At 51.9% G+C, this 25,508-nt stretch overlaps 1 protein-coding gene across 1 annotated transcript; it reads right to left on the bottom strand.

The window, feature by feature from the left end:
• Positions 1-669: 669 nt before the first annotated feature.
• Mybpc3 (myosin binding protein C3) lies at positions 670-24,671 on the bottom strand. The gene is made up of 34 exons (XM_045161371.1): positions 24,647-24,671; positions 22,392-22,658; positions 21,511-21,633; positions 21,335-21,427; positions 21,096-21,244; positions 20,278-20,395; positions 19,864-19,912; positions 19,651-19,680; positions 19,443-19,496; positions 18,718-18,732; positions 18,373-18,536; positions 15,934-16,066; positions 15,189-15,191; positions 14,957-15,081; positions 14,556-14,661; positions 14,292-14,458; positions 13,788-13,953; positions 12,565-12,671; positions 12,438-12,467; positions 10,430-10,569; positions 10,120-10,200; positions 8,550-8,709; positions 7,218-7,322; positions 6,947-7,135; positions 4,067-4,201; positions 3,770-3,937; positions 2,990-3,078; positions 2,631-2,826; positions 2,326-2,465; positions 1,793-1,952; positions 1,561-1,697; positions 1,094-1,280; positions 935-977; positions 670-804 (listed from the first exon to the last, which is right to left on the bottom strand). The coding sequence occupies exons 1-33, from the start codon at positions 24,669-24,671 to the stop codon at positions 967-969; spliced, it is 3,822 nt and encodes a 1,273-aa protein (XP_045017306.1). The 3' UTR covers positions 670-804; positions 935-966.
• Positions 24,672-25,508: the final 837 nt, after the last annotated feature.

Raw genomic sequence — 25,508 nt, 5'->3', positions numbered from 1 at the left:
GGACAGAATTGCCACCATACTGTCAGGGCCTCCTGCTGGCCTCCAGCTGCCTAAAGCAAACTGGTGGTTGGATTCGTGTCTCTAAAGGGGTGGGAAGAGCTGAGAAGGTCCTGACCTGCAGGGTCTTGGGCTGGACAAGATCCTGCGGTCCACTAGAAAAGCTGTGGGCACGAGCTGTGGGCCTGTTGCTCACTGAACCCCTGAGTCAGCTCAGTGCAGTGCAGTCTACATTAGACCCTTCATGGCACTACCCCGGCTGCTGTGACCTTGTCCCCAGGATGAGGACTGGCCTTGAGCCCCCTGCATCTGAGCAGGTGAGTTTGAAGTTCCTGATGGTTTTTGTTTCTAAAGTTTCCTCATTTGAAGAGCGAATATGGGGAGGAGAGGGAAAGTGAAGTTCCCTCTAGTACTAATTAATGTCTTACTAATTCAGCATGTCACTCTGACACATGGCATGCCTGGTAAACTCAAGTGGATGTCCCTAAACTTTTCTGTGAAAACGAGCACACTGGACAAGAAGCATCAGTGGTCATTTATTGCCCTTTCACACTGAGCCATCCAGAGGGGCCTGTCTCCAGTCATAAGTTCTGCAGCCCACCTACTTTGTGCCCCAGAGATCGCAGAGTTCCCTGGGAAGCTGTGAAGTCAGTCCATACAGAGCCTGCCAGTCCTGCCCATCATAACTGCTGCCCTCCTGATCATGCTCAGCCCAGCCCAGAACACACTGCATAGGCACACACATCCAATGGCAGGAAGGAGGGCTCCTCAGGTTCCTGGGGCACATGGGCTGGCATCCGGTTGTACCTGTGATATAGGCACCCTTGTGAGTGACCCGAGACCTATGTATGACTGTCTGATAGTCACCCCTGGACCAAGGGCCAAAGCACAACTTCTGACTCTGGCTCTGGGTGTCAGGGTGGTCTGGAGCACCTACCTGGCCATCCCATCCTTAGGAAGCCAGCTTTGTCACTGAGGCACTACAAGAGAAAAGGAGGCTACATTGTATCTTCCCAGCCAGGACAGCAGAGCCAAATCCAGGGTTCTCACCTGGATTTTCTCCATCTCCCAGCCCCGGACCCAGCAGGCTACCCACCTCGCACCTCCAGGCGGCACTCACACTGTGCCTCACCCTCCAGGTTGGTGGCCTTGCAGACATAGACACCCCCATCAAAGGGGCAGGGCTTTCTGATCTCCAGGGTCAATACTCCTTGCTTGCTGGACATGCGGAAGCGGGCATCTTCTCCCAGATCTAGGCCATTCTTGAACCAGGAAATCTTAGGCTGGAAACCAGGTAAAGAGAGGAAAGTAGGGAGGGAAGGAGGAGAAGTGTGCCTAGTGGGAATCGAGGGAGCCTGGTGTTTGTGTTTCTGCTCTGGGAGCTCCCACTAGAGTCCCAGACTGCTCCCAACTCTGGGAGTGAACATGGAGTCAGCGGGTGCCCAGGCCCTATTCAGAGGAGGAACCTGCCAGGTACCTAGTGGAGGAGCAAAGGCAGGCGGAGAGGGCTGCCCAGAGGGAGCCCTGCCTCCAGCGAGCCTAGCCTAAGCCTTACGTCCCTACCTTGGGACTACCCCGGACAGCACAGCAGAGGATGGCATTGTAGCCTGCGATGACCGATCGATTTGTCAAGGGCTGGGTGAAGCTTGGGGCCTCAGAGAAGTCCAGGGCCTTGTACTTGGGTGGTTCATATGTGATACCTGTTGGTGACAGGGCTTGGCATCAAGAGCCCTTCCCCCCAGCAAAGCTGGGCTCCCTTTCCAGCTTCCCCACAGTGGGAGTAAGGGTACAGCACCTGGTCTGGGAATAAAGACAGGATCCTTGGTGGTGGCCGCTCTGTCACTGGGACCCACCATGTTATGGCTGAAGACACGGAAGTAATAACCGTTGCCAATGATGAGCTCTGACACCACACAGTGGGTGCGGCGGTAATGCTCAAAGACTGTGAACCACTCCTGCAGGATGGGAGGGATCTCTAAGGGACTCTTGCCAAGGACCTCTCTCTTTTTAAAATTTTTTTTAAATATTTATTTATTTTTATTTGACATAGAAAGAGGAGGAGGAGAGAGAGAATGGACACACCAGGGCCTCCAGCCACTGCAAACGAACTCCAGATGTGTGTGCTCCCTTGTGCATCTGGCTTACATGGGTCCTGGGGAATCGAACCTGGGTCCTTTGGCTTTGCAGGCAAATGCCTTAACCGCTAAGCCTTTCCTCCAGCCCCCCAAGGGCCTTTCTTAAGTAGTCCCTGGCACCTCCGTTCCCACCAGGTAAGAATGGGGAACAGCTGCTTCCTATCTGTGGAGGACATACAGGACGCAAGCTCACCATGGTCTTCTTATCAGCTTTCTGGACAGTGTAACCCCAGATCTCTGTGTTGCCATCATCTTGGGGTGGTTTCCACTCTAGAGCCACATTGAAACCCCAGGCCTCCGTGACCCGAATGTCCTGGGGAGGAGTTGGCTTGTCTGCAAGAGACACATGTGGTCAGATCACTGCCTGGACAAGAGAAAAGGGGTACCTACTCTGCCACCCAGGAGCTAGCCTGCCACTTGCAAGGGCTCCATGCTGGGTCCCCAAGCTCAGAAACAGGAATGTGAGTGCACTCAGAGGGAGGTCTTAGGGCCACACACCCACAATCTGCAGGACCAGCGTGGCCTTGTCCTCCATGCTCTCAATGCGCACTGACACCTGGTAGGTGCCCGAGTGGATGCGGCGGGCAGTGCGGATGAACAGGATGGTGTCTGTGGTGCTGTTGCGGATGTTGACCTCCTCACTTGCCAGCGGCTGTCCCTCTTTGGTCCAGGTCACCTGAGGCCGGGGTTTGCCCTGGCGAGGATGGGGGAGGGAAGGCCCAATCCTAAGCCTGATGCCCCCAAGGGCTGGCACTATGGCAGCTTGTGTGGGGTGCTGAGGCCTCAGGGTCCAGAAGCTTCTAGGCACATCATCCCACTGTAGCTCCTCTCCTTGGAGTAAGGAAAGGGCGGCCTACCTGGAAAGGGATGAGAAGGTTCACAGGCTCCCCAACTTTCTTCTGAATGGTCTGACGCAGATGCCTGGGCAGCTGCAGGCGTGGACGTTCTGTGGGTACAGGGACAGCTGAGCAAGGGCCCTCCATGGCCCCAACCTTAAGAAGAAAGCTATTTCGTGCCCAGCCTTTCTAACCCACAGCAATCTATGTGCCAGCCCCAGATACCGTACCAAGTTCCTACTTGCTCCTGAGTCTCACTACACTATTTTGTTTTGTGTTTTGAGACAGACTCTCATGTAGCCTGTGCTGGCCTTGAACTCCTGATCCTCCTGCCTCCACCTCCCAAGTGCTGGGATTACAAGTGTGTACCCCCACACCTGGCTTCACCACGCTACTTCAAGATGTCCAGGGATCAGAGACAATAAGGAATTGGTTTGAAGTCATACAACTGTAAGGTACGGACCAGGGTATGGGTCTTTCAGATACACTACCCTGTACCGTTTTCACATAGTAGTCACCTCTTTCCCAGCCTGGAGAACCAGGCCTTATACAAGTGGTCCTTTATTGAGGCAAGGAATAGAGGAGTGGGAAGTGACTCCCAGGTGGCCCTGACACCTCCCTGCTCAGTACTGAGGCTATGGACAATACCTGCCTGGTGAGAGAATCAGGGGTTGATAGGAAAAGCAAGAGAGCCCGAGGCATTGATGGAGGCCCTGCCCTTGCCCACAGCAGTTAGTGCCTTGGTAGGGTCTTCCCGACTGGAGTATCAGTGACATCTTACGACGTCACAAGGGCACTTACGCAGTATCTCCTGCACTGTTACAGGCTCCTTGGTGGTGACAGGGGCCCCAGGCCCAGCCACATTGTACGCCCGCACACGGAACAGCAGCCGGGCCCCAGTGGGTAGGTCCTTCACCAACAGTGAGGTACGCTCAGTCAGTCCCTGGAGGACAGCCACCCACTCGGAGCCTGGAGGTGGACACGGGCAAGGAGATCACAGGCAGTGTCAGCATCACGCTCTACCCTGCGGCGGCCACCCACTGAGGGCTACCCAGAATCCAGTGGGGTGCTGGGGCTGCCTGAGGTGGGGGTACTCACTGCCCTCCTGGCAGTACTCCACACTGTAGCCATCCAGGCCACCTGCGCCCACGCGCTCTGGAGGTCGCCACTTGAGCGACACAGTGGTGTCAGACACATCTTCCACAGCCAGATGGGTGGGTTCACTGGGCGGTCCTAGGCAGAGAACAGTGAGGACTGAGTGAGCCTGCACCAGCCAAAGCTGGACAGTTCTGACAAGGACTTCAGTTGCCTGTTGGTTTCAGGGAGCACAGTCCCTCCTGCCAGCTTCCCCAGCACTTTCAGGTGTATTTGGGCTACATTAAAAGACATGTCTCAAGGGCTGGAAGAGATGGCTTAGTGGTTAAGGCACTTGCCTGCAAAGCCAAAGGACCCACGTTCAATTCCCCCAGGACCCACGTAAGCCAGATGCACAAGGTAGTGCATGCATCTGGAGTTCTTTGCAACAGCTGGATCTCTTTTTCTTTCTCTCTCCCTCTTTCTCAAGTAAATAAATATAATTAAAAGACATGTCTCCAGACTGACACACAAGCATACAGTAATTACCATAGAAAGGCCTAAAAAAATATATCTAATGAGGAAAAGACAGTCAAGAGAACACAAGATGCTTAAAAGGAACCACCTTCATCCCTAGGAAATGCTATAAAATCAAAATCAAGGGGATGAGCTGGGCATGGTGGCACATGTCTTTAATCCTAGCACTCAGAAGGCAGAGGTAGGAGGATCGTGGTGAGTTCAAGGCTACCCTGAGACTACATAGTGAATTTCAGGTCAGCCTGGGCTAGAGTGAAATCCTACCTCTGGAAATAAAAAGAAAAAAAAAAAAAAGCTAGTGCAGAGCATGGCAAGTCATTCCCCTGTACCCACGTAAAGCCAGATGTACCAAGTGGCACAAGCATCTGGGATTTGTTCGTAGAGGGAAGAGGCCATGATGCATCCATTCATTTTCTTCTTTTTTTTAAATTTTTATTAGCATTTTCCATGATTATAAAAAAAATCGCATGGTAATTCCCTCCCCGCCCCCACACTTTCCCCTTTGAAATTCCATTCTCCATCATATTGATTCACTTATTTTCTATCTCTCACCCTCTCAAACAAAAATAAAAAAGGAGGAGCTGAAGAGATGGCTTAATGGTTAAGGCGCTTGCCTGCAAAGCCAAAGGACCTCAATTCAATTCCTCAGGACCCACGTAAGCTAGGTGCACAAGGTGGTGCATGCATCTGGAATTCGTTTGCAGTGGCTGGAAGCTCTGGTGTGCCCATTCTCTCTCTCTCTTTTTCTCTCTCTCTCTCTCTCTTTCCCTGTCTCAAATAAATAAACAAAAATAAAATATTTTTTAAAAATAAAAATATAAATAAAAGGTAAACTAAAAAAGAAGGCCTGGCCTAACCTCCCACACACAGGCACCTCTGGTTCCTGCCATCTCCCCAATCTGGGGCCTCTTTATCCCCACCACTCCAGACTTTCCCACCCTGGAATCAGTTGTGCCCAGCTGTCCCCTCAGCATCTGTTCCACCCCACAAGTTCCTGTCATACAGATCAGGAACGGAGGCTTCAAGGAAAGATGATGACTCAGGTGATATCATTGGAGGGGCAAGGGGAGCTGCTGGATTTGCAAACCAGAACCCTGATCTGTTTAGTTTTTCAAGGTAGGGTCTTGCTCTAGCCCATTCTGACCTGGAATTCACTATGTCATCTCAAGGTGGCCTTGAACTCATAGCGATCCTCCTACTTCTGCATCCCAAGAGCTGGAATTAAAGGCATGCACCAGCACATGCCCAGCTCAGAACCCTGATCTTTTATCTTTGCTCCAGAGTTCTATAGACAGAGGCACCTTAGACCACTGAGGCACCCACTGTCCTTGCCCCACATGACAAAATCTGGGTTGAAGGTAGTAAGGAACAGAAGATGGTGAATGCACTGAGCATAGCTATGTGCCAGGAATCCTGCCCACATGGCCTCATCACATCCTGACTCTCTGAAGTTGTGTCTTTTATCCCTGTTTTTTTTGGGGGGGCAGGGGATTGGGGTTGGATTTGAGGTAGGGTCTCACTGTAGCCCAAGCTGACCTGACACTCACTCTGTAGTCACAGGCTGATCCTGAACTCATAGCGGCCCTCCTACCTCTGCTGGGACTAAACGCATATGCCACCATCCTGGCCTTATCTCTATGTCTATCTATTTACTTATTTATTTATTTGAGAGAAAGAGGAAGACCGAGACAGACAGACAGAATCAAAGAGAGTATGGACACTTCAGGGGCCTCCTGCCACTGCAAACAAAGTCCAGATACATGCACCACTTTGTGCATCTGGCTTTACATGGGTACTGGGGAATTGAACCAGGCCACCAGGCTTTGCAAGCAAACACCTTTAACCACTGAACCATCTCTCCAGCTCCTTTATCCCTGTTTTGTAGAGGCAGAAAGTGCTGCAAAAAGTGAACTAGGCTAGTGTGGTGGTGCATGCCTTTAATCCGGGGCTACAGTGAGACACTATCTCAACAATAAAAGGATAGCTAGGCATAATGGCTCACTCCTTTAAGCCCAGTTCTCAGGAGTCAAAGGTAGGAGGATTGCTGTAAATTCGAGGCCAGTATGAGACTACATTGTGAATTCTAGGTCAGCCTGGGCTAGAGAGAGATCCTACCTCAAATAAATAAATAAGTTAAAAAATGAACTAGGGTCAAAATAATGTGTCCCCACTTGTACCAGCAGGGTGATCCTGAGCAAATTAACTTCTCCCAGCCTCTCAAATTTATTCATGTGCAAGACAGAACGGATTACCGCAGTTTGAGCTATTAGAGACCAAGGATGTGAAAGCCTGGTGTGGCGGCCGTCTGTTAGCAAATCGGCTACTGTATGTGAGCACACTGGCACATGGGGATCCGCGCACACTCACCGATGGGCATGAAGGGCTGCGAGGGGGCGCTGGGCCTGGACATGCCCACGGCGTTGACTGCGTACACGCGCATCTCGTAGGCCACGCCCTCGATCATGCGCCGCGCCTCGTGGCTCAGCCCGCGCAGCAGGTCGAAGTTGAGCCTCATCCAGCGGTAGCTCTTCTTCTTCTTGCGCTCCAGGATGTAGCCTGGCCAGGGCGGGGGAGATCAGGTCTGGGCCCAGGCACCCCGCCCGTCGCTGCCCTGGCCTCCCAGCGCGCTGGCGCTCACCCAGGACCGGTTGCCCTCCGTCATAGGCGGGCGGCTCCCACTGCACGGTGCAGGAATCTTCACCTACGTTGCTGATCTTGGGGGCCGCAGGGGCATCTGGCACATCTGGAGGGGAAGAGGAACCGTGCCAGGCACAGGGTGTAACAGTATTGCTGGCCTCCCTCCAGCCAACGAAGGCTGCTCCCACTGCCACCTGAGTGAATGCAGTCTGTACCGTTTGATCATGGAGCCCAGTCCCAGTCTCTGGTCTGTCCCGTTCTCCCCACCACGCCCAGCCTCCCACTATGCAACCATTTCGTTCATTTTTTTTTTTTTTTCTTTTTCAAGGTAGGGTTTCACTTTAGACCTGGAATTTGCTATGTAGGCTCACAGTGATCCTCCTGCCTCTACCTCCCAAGTGCTATGATTAAAAGCGTGTGTCATCATGCCCGCCTCATTCATTTTTTAAAAACTTTATTTATTTGAGGGGGGGAAATGGGTGGCTGCAAATGAACTCCAGACACATGCTCCACCTTGTACAACTGGCTTATGTAGCCTCCAGGGAATTGAACCTAGGTCCTTAGGCTTTGCAGGCAAGTGCCTTAACTGCTAAGCCATTCTCCAGCCCCTCACCTTTTTTTTTTTTTTTTTTTTTTTTTTTTTAGTTTTTCGAGGTAGGGTCCCACTGTAGCCCAAGCTGACCTGTAATTCACTATCTAGTCTCAAAGTGGCTTTAAACTCACGGCAATCCTCCTACCTCTGCCTCCCAAGTGCTGGGATTAAAGGTGTTTGCCACCACACCTGGTTCATTCTTTCCTTTTCATTTTTTTTTAATTTATTCAGCGATTAATTTGAGAAACAGAATAAACTGGCACGCTAGGGTATCTTGCCCCTGCAATGAACTCGAGGCATGGGCCACTTCGTGCATCTGGCTTTATGTGGGCACTGTGGCATGGAACTGTGGTGGTCAGGTGTTGCAAGCCAGCACCTTTAAGAACTGAGCCATCTCTCCAGCCCTCTTTCATGCTTCACACCTTTTCAGTCTCTTCCAGCCTGGCATGACTTCCTCCTCCCCCAGTCTCGGCCTCCCAAGGGCTTCACCCTCCCCACCCCCCAGGCACAGGGGATTGCTCCTCGCTCAGCTTTCCTATAGCACTTCAAACGCAGGCAGCCCGTGTGTCACAGGTAGTGAAATTTCCACCTCACTTCCCCTGGGGTGAGGCTCCTTGCATGCAGATAAATGGGTCCCACTCATTACCATTGCCTGGCTCACAGGATTCCCTGTGAACGTGGCTGAGTAACTAAATGAGTGAACAAGTGGGCCCTCTCCAGGTCTGTCCCAGCTGGCCTCACCGATGACCTTGACTGTGAGGTTGACCTGGTCCTCGCCCACGGGGTTCTTCACTGTGACACTGTAAACGCCCTCATCTTCTTTCTCTGCCCCCGCAACTGTGAAGATGCTTCGGTCATTGGTGGTCTCCACACGAACACGGCCCTCGGTCTCACACAGCAGCTGAATGGGACGTACAGGTGAGGACAGGGCTTAAGTTGGATCCAAGGGGCCCCTGTAGCCTATGCTGTAGCCAACAACCAACAACTGGCCTGCAATGGGAGAGGAGTCTAGTGCAGGGGTCACAGGATGGGTGGAAGCCTAGCCTGAAGGGAAGCTGCACCTCTGTAAGCGTCTACTTCAGAGGTTCCAATGTGGCACCCAGCGTGGGCCAGAGAGTGGGACAAGGGGCTCAGACATGAAAATTTAAGCAATGACCTCATCTCTGTGCCTATTTCCTTGTCTGTCAAATGAGAATAGCATGAACCCACAAAGCTACCCGGAGGACCCAGCAAGGCCTCAGATGCACAGAAGACCCCACAGTGGGATGTTAAGCAGTTAAGGTGCTTGCCTGCAAAGCCTAAAGATTCAGGTTCAACTCTCCAAGTCCCATGTAAGCCAGATGCACAGTGACACAGGTGCATGATGTCGCACACATGCACAAGGGGGTGCACACATCTAGAGTTCAATTGCAGCGGCTAGAGGCCTTGGCGTGCCGATTCATTCTCTCTCTCTCTTTGTCTCACATTTTAAAAAGGGCTGGGAAAACCAGGCATGGTGGTGCACGCCTTTAGTTCCAGCACTCGGGAGGCAGAGGTAGGTGGATTGCTGTGAGTTGGAGGCCACCCTGAGACTGCCAGGTCAGCCTGAACTAAAGTGAGACCCTACCTTAGAAAAAAAAATGGCTGAAGAGATGGCTTAGTGGTGAAGGCGCATGCCTGCAAAGCCTAAGGACCCAGGTTCGATTCTCCAGGTCCCACGTAAGCCAGATGCACATGGTGGCACATGCGTCTGGAGTTTGTTTCCAGTGGCTAGAGGCCCTGGTACGCCCATTCTCTCCCTCCCTCTCTCTCTCTCTTTCTCTCTGTCTCAAATAAATAAATTAATTAAAATAATAGATCTTTACAAAAAAAAAAAGCCAGTCTGTTAGGCTTGCCTCAGAAGAAGAAAGAAAAAAGAAGAAGAAGAAGGAGGAGGAGGAGGAGGAAGAGGAGGAGGAGGAGGAGGAGGAGGAGGAGGAGGAAGAGGAGGAGGAGGAGGAGGAGAAGAAAAAGACCCCACAGTGCCATGGAGGAGGAGAGGCAGAGCTGGGTGACCTCAGGCAGCTGCATCCACTTTCATGCCTGGAGACCCACTTGGGAGGGAGCACAAAGTCAAGGTCAGTTGAAAGGAAAGGGACCCAAGGAGCATTCTAGTCACAAGAGGTTCCTAGCGACACTAAGGACATTGACACCTTGGTGAGGGGTCTGTCGGTTACCTCCCCACACCGTACCTGCCCAAGATGTGAAGGTCCGTGGAGCCCTTCCTTATGGTAGACACCACATGCACAGAAATGACAGGGGACAATAAGCCATGTCCTGACTTCAGTCTCACCTTCTTGTCAAACACCCATTCATCACTGACACCTGCATCGTCTGGGGCACCAGGGGCTGGCCCACCTGGGGCTTTCTTCCCCTGGAAACAGAGCAGACAAAAAGTAGGAGCCTGGAGGAGTACCTCTGGCTGGTTCTCCTTCCATCCACACCCGCTGCCTGCCTTCCCAGCCCTGGCCAGCAAAGCCCCTGTTCTCCCCAGTAGATGGCCAGCCATGGGGCATGTACCTGTGTATGGGGAGGCGTGGACAGTGGAGCAGGACCTAGCACACACCCATCTTACAGGTAGGGAAACAGGTTAGCCACAGTACCTGTGTGATGGTCTTCTGCCAGATCACAGTGGGAGCAGGGTCCCCAGAGATAGGGACATCCAGGCGAAGCTTGTTCCCAGCCACAACGACAATGGTGTCTGGTGTGCGGCCTGGGCAGTCCAGGTGGATCTTGGGGGGTTCTGTGAGGGAAGTGGGGAACATATGTCAAAGAAACAGGAGACAGTCAAGCCCACAAATGGCGGGGGGACCTGGAAGGAAAACAGGTCACTTGGGGATGGTACTGGTTGCCCATGTTTCTTGTTGCTGGTTAGTTGTCAATTTCATTGAGATATGCTTTATATCCAATAGAAAGGACAGATTTGAACATAGTTTTATAAGGGGTTTGTTTTTTTTCCCTTTTCCTTTCCATTATTTATTTATTTATTGTTGAGACAGTATAGTCCAAGCTAGCCTCAAACCCTAGACCCTCATGCCTCTGCCTCCTATATGCTAGGATTACAGATGTGTGCCATTAGGCCTGACAGTTTTAAAAGTTTTAACAAATGTTGGGCTGGAGAGATGGCTTAGCAGTTACAGTGCAAGCCTGCAAAGCCTAAGGACCCAGGTTCAATTCTTCAGGTCCCACGTAAGCCAGATGCACATGCAGGTATAGGTGTCTAGAGTTCATCTGCAGTGGCTGGAGGCCCTGGCACGCCCATTCTCTCTCTCTCTCCCTCTCTTTGTCTCTAATAAATAAATTTTAAAAAAATAAATCTTACTTGGTAGGCAGAGGTAGGAGGATCGCCATGAGTTCAAGGCCACCCTGAGACTACATAGTGAATTCCAGGTCGGCCTGAGCTAGAGTGAAACCCTACCTCGAAAAAAAATAATAAATAAACAATAAAAAAATCTTAAAAAAAAAGAAGCCGGGCATGGTGATGCATGCCTTTAATCCCAGCACTCGGGAGACAGAGGTAGGAGGATTGCCATAAATTCAAGGCTGCCCTGAGACTACATAGTGAATTCCAGGTCAACCTGGGCTAGAGTGAGACCTACCTCAGGAGAAAAAAAAAAAAAAAGAGTTACCAAATGTATATGTCTACGTAACTACCAATCCAAACAAGCTCTACATTCTCGAATCTTCCATCATTCCTGCGAACTTCTTTTGGAATTTTTAGTTTAGTTTTGTTTGTTTTCTGAGGTAGGGTCTCATTGTAGCCCAGGCTGACCTGGAATTCACCATGTAGTCTCAGGGTGGGGAAATTTTTAATATACAGGTCACTTTGCAACACAGTTTACATAGTATTTCAGGGGAAAGCCAATATCCTGTCATTACAAAACAAAACACATCAAGAAAGTTTGGGTCCAACTAAGTGTAGCACATTCCTTGACCACAGGATTTTTCAGAGCCTTCAACATGCTAGAGCGCCTTCTGAGTCAACAAGATGGATCTGTGTTCTGTGTCTCCCAGGCTTATTTCACCATAAACCCTTTGTTACCTGGGTCATGTTGAGTGAACACAATCTGAAAAGCACTGAGCCAGAGAGCAGGCCCAGCTTTGACTATGGTTGGAATTCTGAAAGGTCGGATTAAAATTCAATCCAAATCGGGCGTGGTGGCGCACGCCTTTAATCCCAACATCAGGAGGCAAAGGTAGGAGGATCGCCGTGAGTTCAAGGCCACCCTGAGACTACATAGTAAATTCCAGGTCAGCTTGGGCTAGAGCAAGACCTTACTTCGAAAATACAAAACAAAATAAACAAACAAACAAAAAAGCTCAATCTAAAAGCAACCTTCAGAAGGAAGAAAGGTGTGATGACAGCATTGGTGAGAGCATATGGCTCTCCCAGCCTCCCGCCTAGCCCGTCCTCTCCCTTCCCTGTGGAGGCTGTGCTCCCAGCGCCCGCTGCCAAGGTGAAGCAAGTGAGAGCAGAGACGCTAGGACCAGCCCCGGGGTGAGAGGTGGAAGTTGAACCTCGGCCCTCACTCCTGGATCCGTGCCGTCCCTGTGCCACAGGGCTAGAGTGGGCTCGGGGAAGTGGTGGCACAAAGGCGTCCCAAGACTCACCCTGCCTGGGCACAAAGTCAATCTTGACCTCTGCAAGAGAAGGAAGAGAAAATGGCACTGAGTTATAGGAGCCCCTGACTCTGTCTCTGCGTGCCCCCCCCCAAACACACAATCAGTGCCAGCTCACCCATGAAATGTAGCTTGGCAGACAGGTTGCAGGCGAAGCCTTCGGGCACAAAGCTGTAGTCAGCCTCATCATCAGGGGTGACGTCGTCAATGATCAGTTTGTGGACCCTGCAGGGCAGTGATGGCTCAGAGGACTTCGGGGAGTCCCCAACCAGGGCTTCAGGGGACAGGGGTCACACCTTGACCTTTGCTGTTGCTGTTGCTTGTTTGTTTGTTTGTTTATTTTTGAGGTAGGGTCTCACTCTAGCCCAGGCTGACCTGGAATTCACTATGTAGTCTCAGAGTGGCCTTGAACTCATGGCAATCCTCCTACCTCTGCCTCCCGAGTGATTAAAGGTGTGCGCCACTACACCTGGCTTATTTATTTAGTTATTTTTAATGATTTCTTTCTCTAGTTTCACATTTTCCAGCTCCCTCACATGTTTTCTGAGGTCAGTGGCATAGAAGTGATGTCTGTACTGGGGCATCCCCATGGCTGAGCCCTTGGAGACAGACAAGAGCTAGTCTGGGTAATCTCTGTGAACTCAAGCCCAGCACGGCTGGTCCAGATACTCTGGGAAGAGCTGGAGAGCAGCAGCGAGCTGGCCTCCTGCCCAGCCTAGTCATGGCTCACGGAGGGGCAGGGCTCCTGACTCTGGCGAGACTCCTGCTTCTTTGTCTGTACCTCTGTCCTTCTGTGTCTCCAGTGATTCTCCTTGTTTCTCTCCCTTCATATCCATCCCCTATCACTCTTTCTTTCTTTTTAAGATTTTTTTATTTTTTTCTTTTATTATTTGAGAGAGAGAAAGAGAAGGAGAAACAGGCAGATACAGAATGGGCACGTCAGAGCCTCCAGCCACTGCAAATGAACTCCAAATGCATGTGCCCCTTGTGCATCTGGCTTAGTTGGGTTCTGGGGAATCAAACCTGGGTCCTTAGGCTTCGCAGGCAAGTGCTTAACCACTAAGCCATGTCTCCAGCCTCTCTACCTGTATTTTTGTTATTGTTGTTGTTATTTCTTGAGGTAATTTCTCACTCTAACCCAGGCTGACCAGGAATTCACTATGTAGTCTCAGGGTGGCCTCAAACTCACAGTGATCCTCCTACCTCTGCCTCCAGAGTGCTGGGATTAAAGGCGTGCACCACCACACCCAGCTTCTTCCTGTCTTCTTATGCAGCCTGACCAGCCCTCTCCTCTATCTCTTTCTCCCTGTCTCTGTGCGTGCACCTGCCTTGCACACTCACCTCCCAATGTGGGACACCTTTATGCGGCTGTCAGGCACCAGCTCCTTCCCGTTCTTGAGCCACACTCCCCGCACGTTCTCATCTGAGACCTCGCACTTGAACACGGCCTGGTCCTTGGCGCCCACAGCCAGGTCTGCAATGCTTTGGTACACCTCCAGCTTCTTCTCTGGGGGTCACGCAGAGTGATGTCAGGAAGGATGTGGCTGTGGGACTCATGAGGAACATGTGGCCAGTGGGTGACGGTATGCACAAGTCTAAGTACGTGTGTGTGAAATGCGTGTGTATTTGTGACATGCATGTATACCTGTGACAGATACACATGAAGCCAGGCTCAGGGAGGTGACGCTGACCAGGCTCATGGGGCTCTCTCACTATCCTCTGAAGTGGTCACTTTAGTGGTCCACTTCATAGACACGGAAGACAAGACTTAGGGTATCAAAGATTACTAGCACAAGGCCTTGTTCCCTGCATATGGGTGGCCTTGGTTGGGGTAGGACTCCTCACCCTGCACAATGAGCTCAGCCAGCGACTGGCCCCCACTCGTGCGCAGCGCATAATGCCCGGCATCCTCCAGCGATGCCTCATTGATGATCAGGTGGTGTTTTTGCCCATCCTTCTTGAACCGATATTTGAAGGTCTCCTCCCGGGTCAGCTCCACGCCATCCTTCAGCCTGGTGGGTTAGGTGGGCAGTAGGGGTTGTGATCTCCTCCGGGCAGATGTCCCCATCCCCTAGCCGTACCTCATGCCCCCACACCCCTGACACTCACCATTTGACTTGGGCCCCCTCTTCAGAAACTTCACACTCAAACTCCACACGCTGTCCCACCATCACCAGCTGGTCCTCCAGGGGCCGTGTGATCAGCACGGGGGGCTCTGTCCAAGCAGGGACAGCATGAAGGCCAGCTCTGTCTGGCTGCCCCTTACTGCCCAGGACCCCGCCCCCAGCTCACCTTTTTTTTTTTAAATTTTTTATTTATTTATTTGAGAGCGACAGACACAGAGAGAAAGACATGGGCGCGCCAGGGCTTCCAGCCTCTGCAAACGAACTCCAGACGCGTGCGCCCCCTTGTGCATCTGGCTAACCTGGGACCTGGGGAACCGAGCCTCAAACCGGAGTTCACAGGCAAGCGCTTAACCGCTAAGCCATCTCTCCAGCCCCCCAGCTCACCTTTGACGAAGAGCTCAGTGCTGCACTTCTCACCACCCACCACGCACTGATAGGCTGCGTCATCTGCCAGCGAGCACTGGCTTATGGTCAAGGTGCGCTTGGCTCCAATGGACTCAAAGATGTACCTGGACAGGGTGCAGAGGAGTGTCAGGAAGGCCATGGATGCTCCTGCTGGGCCAGGTGTCACTCACAACCCCTGTTCTTGCTTTATGCTTTCCAAAGAGAGACTTACTTGCTGGGCAACAGAAGGGGCCATTGGAGTGTTCCCATCCGAGAATATGAGACCAAGAGAAAAGCAGAGACAGACACAGTCAAAAGATGGGAGATTAGGGCTGGAGAGATGGCTTCATGGTCCAGGTGCCTGCCTACAAAGCCCAAGGACCCAGGTACAATTCCCCAGTGCCCACGCAAAGCCACATGCACAGGGTGGCGCATGTATCTGGAATTTGTTTGCAGTGTCAATAGGCCCTGGCGTGCCCATTCTCTCTATACAGCTGCCTCTTTCTCTCTCTCTGTCTCTCTCAAGTAATATATATAATATATGTATATGTATATATACATGTATGTATGTGTGTGTGCATATATATATATATATTTGTGTGTGTGTATATATATATATATATATATATATGTATGTGTGTGTGTATATATATATATATATGGTTGGAAAGATTGCTTAGTGGTTGAGGCATTTGCCTACAAAGCCAAAGGATCCAGGTTCAACTCTCCAGAACCCACGCAAGCCAGGTGAACAAGGGGGCACATACATCTGGAGTTTGTTCGTTTGCAATGGCTGGAGGCCGTGGCGTGCCCATTCTCTCTCTTTTTCTGTCTGTCTCTCAAATAAATAAATAAAGTATATATTTTTCAAATGTTAGGGAATGGAACGCTGGGAAAGGGGAGATATAGATGGGGACCAGGAACCAAGGCCAGGGAGACCATGTGGAGACATAGGCTCTTCCCCACCCCCGCCATACCTGCCACTCATCTGGATCTCCTGTCCATTCTTAAGCCACTTGACTTCAGCATCTGGGTCAGCCAGCTCCACGGTCAGCCGGATCTTTTGGCCTTTGTTTACCTGGTAAGCTGGCTCCAGCTTTTTCTGAAAGGCTGAATGACGGCATCTCTTAATCCCCAGACTCCTTGAACTGGCATTTGAGGCCCACACCTTGCTCCTCTAGGGCTAGCCAAAGCAGCTCTGTCAGACAGCCACGTCCTCCACTGGCCTGGCTGCGCCTCACAGCCAAAGCTCCCTGAGTCTCTGCGGTCACCCTGAGTCTCAGTTCTATCTGTTCATGTGTCTAGCCACCACCTTTCTCTCTGTGCTGACTGTCCTCCTTAGGGTTTTCTCTAACTGCACAGTTAACAGAGGGAGTTAGGCTTCCAGAAAGATAGATGCTTGTCAGAAGAACTATGAGTAGGGTATATGGTCCCTCTCCTCTGGACTGCTATTATTTATTTATTTATGTGAGAGAGAGAGAACGGGTGCACCAGAGCATCTAGCCACTGCAAACAAATTCCAGACACATATGCCACCTTGTGCATCTGGCTTTATGTGGGTACTAGGGAATAGAACCTGGATCCTTTGGCTTTATTGGCCTTTACCTCCAGCCCTGGACTGTTTTGTCTTTTTCTTTTCCTCTTTTTTTTTTTTTTTTTTTTTTCCAAGGTACTCAAGGGTCTCACTCTAGCCCAGGTTGACCTGGAATTCATTATGTAGTCTCAGGGTGGCCTTGAACTCACGGCACTCCTCCTATGTCTGCCTCCTGAATGCCGGGATTAAAGGCCTGTGCCACCGTGCCTGGCTATTGTTTTCTTTTGAGATAACATTCACTATACATAGCCCAAGCAATCCTGGAACTTCGCCTCCAGCCTCAATCTTCCATGGGCTGGGTCTCTAAGTCTGTGCCACCATGCCAGCAATGTGTGTGTGTGTGTGTGGTATATTTGGGGAGGGCTTACCCTCCATGCCTAGCACAGAAGCTGACCTCTCTGTCCATGGAGCACCCCTGCATGCCAGGCACCCGGGAGACATGGCAGTGAGCAAGCAGGCAAGGCCATGGCTGCCCCAGCCACGTGCCGACCCTTGTCATTCCCGTGATGAAGAAGAGATAGCCTGGACCCTCCTGCTTTTACTTTCTAAGCTACGGCCCCGGGCTGTGACTGCCTGTGAGGAAAGTGGAGCAGACCCTTTCCCCACCTTAGCAGCAACCTGGGCTAAACTGGCCTCTCCTTCCTTTTGGGACCCATAACCAAGTTTCTGCCTTTCAGAGATGGACAGAGAAAAGAGGGGATAGCTGACTTGTAGAGGTAAAGAGGGCGAACATAGATTTTTGGCTGCAGTTGTCTCTGGGCTAACCTTTGCTCTTCTGTCTGCATGGGAGGGGCTAACCTGGCACTTTTTTGTTTTGTTTTGTATTTCTTTATGTATTTTTTAAAACTTTTTAAATTGACAACTCCCATAATTATAGACAATAAACCATGATAATTCCCTCCCCCACCTTCCCCTTCACAGATCCACTCTCTATCATATCCCCTACCTCTCTCAATTAGTTTCTCTTTTATTTTGGGAGATAGCTTTTAGTTATTTATTTATTTTGGTTTTTCAAGGTACACTTCAGCTCAGGCTGACCTGGAATTCACTATGTAGTCTCAGGGTGGCCTTGAACTCACGGTGATCCTCCTACCTCTGCCTCCCAAGTGCTGGGATTAAAGGTGTGCACCATCACACCTGGCTCTCTTTTCTTTTGATGTCATCATCTTTTCCTATTATGAGGGTCTTGAGAAGGTAGTGCTAGGCCCTGTGAGGTCAGGGATATCAAGGCCAATTTGTGTCTGAACAATTGCATTGTATGCAGTCCTACCCTTCCTTTGGCATTTTCTTTCTTTCTCTTTCTTTCTTTCTTTCTTTCTTTCTTTCTTTCTTTCTTTCTTTCTTTCTTTCTTTCTTCCTTTCTTTCTTTTTTGAGAGATAAAGACAGAGAGAAAGAGGAAATCACAGAGTGTGAGTATGGGCACACCAGGGCCTCCTGCCACTGCAAACGAACTCCAGACACATGAGCCACTTTGTGCATCTGTCTTTACATGGGTATTGGAGAGTCATACCCAGGCCATGCTTTGCAAGCAAGCATCTGTAACCACTAAGCCATCTCTCCAGCCCTTGTTTTTCTTAGGCAGACTCTCACTCTAGTCCAGGCCGACCTGAAACTCACTCTGTAGCCCAGACTGGCCTTGAATTCCTGATGATCCCCCTACCTCAGCCTCCTGACTGCTGGGATTAGGAACATAAGCCAGCACACACAGCTGAGCTTTTGTGGCCTACCATCCCCCACAAAGGCCCAGAGGTTAATCCGGGCTCTTCTTTCTCATGGCGGCTGGGCTAAACTGGCTTCTGTTTTCCCAGGGTGAGGGCTAACCTGTGCTCTTCTTCTCATCGTGTTTCATGCCCTTGAGCCTCTTCAGCATGCCCCTCAGGTCCGTGACCCCATGCTGGAAGGCGATGCGCTCGTACTCTGAGGGGGGCGCCTGCCGCAGGATCTCCCACACATCCTCTTCTGCCGGCGCCTCCAGCTTCGAGTCCCTGTATCCCCAAAGCTCAGGGTAGCCCCTGCCCCCTTCCATAGGCGGGGGCGGGGGGATGGGGAAGGGGCTTCCCAAGGATGAAGGGTTCTGCTCTGGTCTGAGATCTAAGGGCACTTGAGGACCGAAGCTAGGGAGGAAGTGTCTGGGCTGAAGGAGGGGACGGCTTGCTGGGGACTCACCTCCGGAAACTGCTGCTCCAGGTGGGGCAGAAAGGACAGAGGACACATTAAAGGTCTGGCACCTCCCCACCAAGACTTGAGACCCCCCCCCCAAAGACATTGACTTTCCCTCTCTTCCCCACTCTTGCACCTCTACTTTTCAAGGCAGCACACTGACATACATCACCATTTCACATTCCTCTTAAGCTGCAACAGACCACCGGGTATTGAGGTGCCAGGGGCACCCTGAGGCTCTTAGGCCCACCCCCCAGAGAGGAGCCTCTTTCCCTAAGCCCTGACGGGAGTGGGTGTACGATCTGAAAGGCCATCAGCATCCCGTTGGCCCACAGTCCCAGGACTCCATCCTTACTTACTCTCTAGCCAGAGCAGCAGCAGCCATGAAGGAAGGGTGGATGAGAGAGAGGGAGAAGACAGAGAGAGAACTTAAATCAGGGAGCTGAGCTGCATGCCCATTGCTGCAGCTTTGGGGGCCCTTTTTCAACTTCTTTGGGGTTCCTGGAGGCTATTGAAGTGAGCTGTTGTGGATTCAAGTGTGGGATGTTATGGGGGACACTGAGGAAAATGGTCAGGACACAACTTTTGCCCATATTCAGGTCATTCATCCCCCACGATATATAAGGAAGCCTCAGAGAATTGCAGCAAGTTAGATGCTCAGCCACACACAGCTGGGAAACCCCAGCGCCAGGCCTCACTGTCGGCCCTAAAACATGCTACCAAGTGCTCACCTCTTCTTCAGCAGGGAGCTAAAGTCCAGAATCCCGGCATCCTCATGGCTGTCACTATGAAGAAGGACCCGTATGAAGAGGGGACTGGAAGGGACTTGCGGGACGGGGTGTGGAGTGGAAGGAAGCGACATGGCCCGGACTGGCCCCCCTCCGCATCTCAGACCCCTGGGGTCTAGGTAGGGGGCAGGTAGAGAACGGAGAAGGGTACCTGGTCCGCCGATCTGCTCCAGCCAGGCTCCTGTGGGGGGTTAGATAACGTTCTCACCCGCCCCAGGAGCTTTCTCTTTCCCTGCTCCTCAAATACCTCAGCCCTGACTCCCTTCATGTGTCACGTCATGCATCTGTTCCCAGCCGTGACTCCAAAGGGCTTCAACCTCCAGCACTAGCCTCCCCTGGGCTCTGAGGAGAGAGGGCCACTCACGTGCGTCGGAAAGCTGATCGGAGGTCCAGGTCTGCAGGGCCAACGGCCTCTGGAACAAAGAGAGCAAGATGACAAGGGGAGGGGACTTCGGGAAGGGGGAAGAACTTCACCTTCTATGCTTTCCCCAGGGTTTAGGTCCAGGGAAGTGAGTCAGGTTACTTCAACTCCTGTAATAGGGGCCAACCTGTCACCCCTGTAGTCACCCTTCATCTGTCCCCAGACACCCAGATTGTGTCAGGCCCCGTGTCCGGAGGCAGGGACACTGAGCCGGCTGGAGCAGAGTCCCGCTCTGGTAATAACCTGACTAGGACTCCTCCTGCACTCTGGCTTCACAACACTGGGCATGTGGTCAGCACGGGGAGCCAGGACCCAGGAGGACCACAGGCCCAGGGCAGACATCAGGATTTCCCTCACCATGGACAGTGAGGTTAAAGTTGCAGCTGTCAAATTTGTCCCTGGTAGACACTTCACAACGGTAGCCCCCGGCAGAGGTGGTCTGGGCATCAGTGATACGTAGCTCGAACAGGTAGACCTGTGGGCAGGTACCAGGGAAGACTCGGGCAGGAGACAAGACCCTTCGCCCCCAAAGAAGAGTAGGAGTGACAAGTGCCCACCCAACCTTCTTGCCTCTCAGGGTTTCCTTAATCCTACAAAGCTTTGGTGTAAATTAGAAAAAAAAAAAAAAAAGGTCCTTCTCAACTGGGTGTGGTGGCAAACACCTTTAATCCCAGCACTGGGGAGGCAGAGGTAGGTGGATCGCTGTGAGTTTGAACCCACTCTGAGTGAATCCGCCTGGACTAGAGCAAGACCCTACCTTGAAAAATCAAAATGGAAAAAAAAAAAAAAAAAGAAAAAAAAAAATCCTTCTCAAGACTGCCACCTGCCGGCAGAGGATCATGATGACCTATCCAGTCAAAAGTTAAAAGAGGCCCAACCGACTGAACATTTCGTCTCTTCCATACTTTGCAGAGGCCCCACTCTTGTATGGGTCCCTCAAGCTTTAGGAGGATCCCTGTAGACTATCAAGTCCTCCAACTCCTGTACAGCCTGCCTGAGTCCCACCATGTGCCCTAGCTCTGGGGCCCGCCACGTGCCGTGTGTGGGGGCCCTCAACGTGCCAGGCTTCTCCATTGCGCCTCTAGTGTGTCTCCCTTCTCTGGGCGGCCCCTCTACCCAGAGGCTGTCCATTGCCTGTCCACGCGTGCCCGTGATGCCAGTGCCCCAAGACCCACCTTGCTGGACCTGTCGTAGCTGTCATGCAGCTGCAGATGCTGGCCCACCTTGCTGCTGAGGTCCACCCACTTGCCCTTGAACCACTTGACCACGGGTGGCTTGAGCAGGCTGGCCCCTGCCACGCGGGCTGAGAAGGTGATGCTGCCACCTGCAGGACAGGAGTGATAGGCTGGGCTTACGGTACCCGGCTGCTGTCTCCCGGCCCGCACCGCCTCTGAACACAGCAGCCCCTACTGACCCACGGTCACCTCGCCATCCTGCGGCCGCATCAGGAAGAGACCAATGGGGTCATCAGGGGCTCCCTGGCTTTCAGGAGCTGGGCCATCGGGGACTTCTGATCTTGCCTCTGTGAGTGAAGGCCTTTGAGATCTGCCCTGGGACACCTCCCTCCCCCACTGGCTTGTCCCTTAATACCCAGCCCCCTCTCACCTTTAGGACTAGATCTTGAGTCCAGCTCAGTGGTTGGAGCCGGGTGTCCCTGGACCACAGCAGGGGTGGGGGTGGGGGCTGGCTCCAGTTCAGTCTTCTCTGGGGGGGCTGGGATGGAGTTGTGGAACAACTTCTAATCAGAGATGCCCCTCCACACACACCTTGTCTGCTGGGCATTAAGACCTATGCCTCCCCGTCATCAGAGTATCTCCCTTGGATGGCAACATCCCTGTTTCTTTTGGCTTCTTAATCTCCCAGAGGTAGCTCACACTCAACAAGGGAGCCAGCGGGCATCTCCCCTTCTAAACTGCACAGTCCATCTGTGCCCACATCTGGATGCCTGGCCTGAACAGCTCTGAGATCCATGGGCAGCGCAGGGCTTTTCCCCGGACCCTCCCAGGCCTGCCCCCGGCTCCCCCCAGCAGGAGGGGCTGTGCCTAGTTCACCTCTTTTTTTTTTTTTAATTTTATTTATTTATTTGAGAGCAACAGACACAGAGAGAAAGACAGATAGAGGGAGAGAGAGAGAATGGGCGCGCCAGGGCTTCCAGCCTCTGCAAACGAACTCCAGACGCGTGCGCCCCCTTGTGCATCTGGCTAACGTGGGACCTGGGGAATCGAGCCTCGAACCGGGGTCCTTAGGCTTCACAGGCAAGCGCTTAATAACCGCTAAGCCATCTCTCCAGCCCTAGTTCACCTCTTTGATTTCCCACCTACACAACACCAGAAGGGGCCAGGGAGAGCTGGTGGATGCTCGCAGAAGTCTCGCTGAGGAAGAGGGGACAGGATGCTCCTGGTGGCAGCGGGCCTGGCCCAGCACAGAGACGGGCAAACCCAAATCCCAGGCAAAGTTGCTCAAACTCTTACCTGCCTCCGTGACCTTGAGCTCGAACTTGACCTTCGAGGAGCCTGCAATGACTGCATAGGAGCCCTGGTCGGCTGGGCCCACATCCCGCACTGTCAGCGTGTGCCGCCGGCCCTCAACTGTCAGCCCATACTTGTCGCTGGCCCCGATGTCCTTGCCTTCCCTCTGCCAGCGCACCTTCACGCCTGCCCGCTCTGTCTCCGCCTCAAACACTGCAGGGTTGCCGGCGACCACCTCCGCGGACCGTGGCTTCTTGCTAAAGGCTGACACTGAAAGACCAGATGGAGGCTACAGGGACCTTGGCTGCCCGCAGCCCTGCCTGCACTGCTGTGATAGTGCATTTTCCATGGGCCACCTCCTTTCATAGTCCAGCAGCTCTATGAGGTAGGTGCAATAGTTCTTTCTCAGGTGGAGCACAAGAGGCCAAAGAGGAGTGACTTACTTAAGATCACAAGAGATGGGAGAGCCAGAGCTGTGTTCCTATCTACCACATAAAACTTTTACTGGAGGCAGAGGTAGGGGGGTGACTGTAAGTGTGAGCCCAGCCTGCGACTACATAGTGAATTCCAAGTCAGCCTGGAGCCTGGGATAGAGCAAGACCCTCAAGAAAAAACAAAAACAAAAAACCTAGAAACAGTACAATGGGTAAAGTTCTCACCTCAGAAAAGGATGGGCTGGAGAGATGGCTTAGTAGTTAAGGCACTTGCCTGCAAAGCCAAAGGACCTAGATTCGACTCCCCAGGATCAATGTAAGCCAGATGCACAAGGGGGTGCACGCATCTGTCGTTCATTTGCAGTGGCTGGAGGCCCTGGAGCACCCATTCTCTCCCCCCCACACCTGCCTATTTCTGTATCTCTCTCTCAAATAAATAAAAATAAAATATTTTTTAAAAAGCATAAGGACCTGAGCTAAATTTCCAGTACCCAGATAAAAATGCTGAATGTTCCAGGATAGCCTGGGCTAAAGTGAGACCCTATCTCAACAAAAAAAGTGTCCTTCAGACCTTGCCTGGGGACACCAGTGGTAAAACCCAGTCTCCTCCTACCATGGGGCCCTTGACAGGAACAGGCACTCTGCCTACTTGGAATGTAGCTAAATTTGTCCTCCAAGAGCCCCAGACTACTAATGAAAAACAGATAAAGCTGGCCTGGGAGGCACAGAGGTCACGCTCTGAATCTCTGCCCTGGATAACCTTGGCAAGGGCACAACCAGGTCCAGCTCCCTGGACTGTGGTTCTCTCTGCCCGTGGCCTGTTCTCTTCCAGGGAACAGGGACTATGGCCTCCTTGGCTGGAGGTTGCCATGTGTGAGTACCCCAGGGGCTCAATCTCATGAAGCAGAGAGTCAAAGCTGGAAGGGACCTCCCCAATCCATCCCCGCATACAGATGCAGAAACCAAGACTCACAGGCATGGTGGCACACGCCTTTAAGCCCACCACTTGGGAGGCAGAGGTAGGAGGATCACTGTGAATGAGGCCACCCTGAGATTACATAGTGAATTCCAGGTCAGCCTGGGCTACAGAAAGACCCTACCTTGAGAAAGAAAGAAAGAAAGAAAGAAAGAAAGAAAGAAAGAAAGAAAGAAAGAAAGAAAGAAAGAAAGAAAGAAAGAAAGAAAGAAAGGGAGAAAGAGAGAGAGAGAGAAAGAAAGAAAGAAGGGAAGAAAGACAGAAACCAAGACTCAGACAGGGCCAGGAGAGCTGAAATCACTCAATGAGCTTGAGTCAACTTGAGACCCTTGCTGCAGAAAAATGGATGTGTGTGTGGGGGGAGAGGGCATGCTAGAGAAATGGCTTAGTGATTTGCCTACAAAGCCAAAGGACCCAGATACAATTCTCAGGACCCATGTAGCCCAGATGCACAAGGTGGTGCATGCATCTGGACTTAGTTTGCAGTGGCTGGAGGCCCTGGCACGCCCATTCTCTCTTTCTCAAGTAAATAATGAATAAAAATAAAATATTATTAAAAGAAAAATGGATGGGGAAGGGTGGTCCCTTGGATTCTGTGAATGGGGTATTGACCCTGGATGTTTCCTGTCTTAGCTCTGCCACCTTTTGATGTCCCTGACACCGTGTGTACCTTGTATCTTATTAGAGGAATGGGCAAAGAAACACTGAATTAGACCCAAGAAGGCTGTTCCCACTCATCCTGGGACCCAGAGGCTTTTTCCTCACCACCCCTAGCTCTGCCACCCCAGAGTTGTGCACACCTGCCACCCTCTCTCAACACTCAAACCCAGCTCCAGGCCTGCAGTTACCTGGCTTCTTCCCCGGCTCAGGCATCCTGAAAGAGAGGTCACACCAAGAACCACACAAGCCAGGCCGCCCAAGGAGGAACTGAGCAGGGTCCTGTCCTCCTGCTATATATGGGGAACACCCCCTCCCCAGCCTTGCTTATCTGCCTCCTGCCAGCCACCTACTAAATATAGACAAATTCCATCCAGCTGAGGTATCTCCATGGAGAAGATAGGGTCACACTAACCCTGGTTGGCTCCTGCCCCTTCCCCCCTCCCTTGGCAGAATGCCATGGCTGCTGCCCATTGGGCCTTCTGTGGACTCGGGAGTTGCCCAAGCCCTGCCTGCGTGCCTACTAGCTAGGTAGCCAAAGGCACACTTGCTGGTGGTGCGGCTGCTCGGATGTGGCATGCTGTTTAACTTTGCAGCTCCTTGACACAAATTACTGTACCACAGGGGAGTCAGGGCTGGCCTCGCACTGTAAAACTCGGGATGGGCTTAGTCTACGACCAGGTGGGGAGGAGGCAATGCTGGGAGTTGGTGTCATCCAAGGCAATGAGTTAAGTGAATCTGCACCCTTTTCAGGAAAGGTGGTCATTAGAGGCCACATAGCAAATTCCAGGTCAGTGTGGCCTACAGCAAAACCCTGCCTTCAAAAACAACAAAAAAAAAAAAAAAGGGAAGAATTCTATATATAAGATATGTAGGCAGGGCTGGGCGTGGTGGCGCATGCCTTTAATCCCAGCACTCGGGAGGCAGAGGTAGGAGGATTGCCATGAGTTCGAGGCCACCCTGAGACTCCATAGTGAATTCCAGGTCAGCCTGGGCTGGAGTGAGACCCTACCTCGGAAAACCAAAAAGAAAAACAAAAGATATGTAAGCATT

The sequence above is a fragment of the Jaculus jaculus genome, chromosome 1 (assembly GCF_020740685.1).
Source record: "Jaculus jaculus isolate mJacJac1 chromosome 1, mJacJac1.mat.Y.cur, whole genome shotgun sequence".
Lineage (NCBI taxonomy): Eukaryota > Metazoa > Chordata > Mammalia > Rodentia > Dipodidae > Jaculus > Jaculus jaculus.
This window is presented reverse-complemented; position numbering and strand designations above follow the sequence as displayed.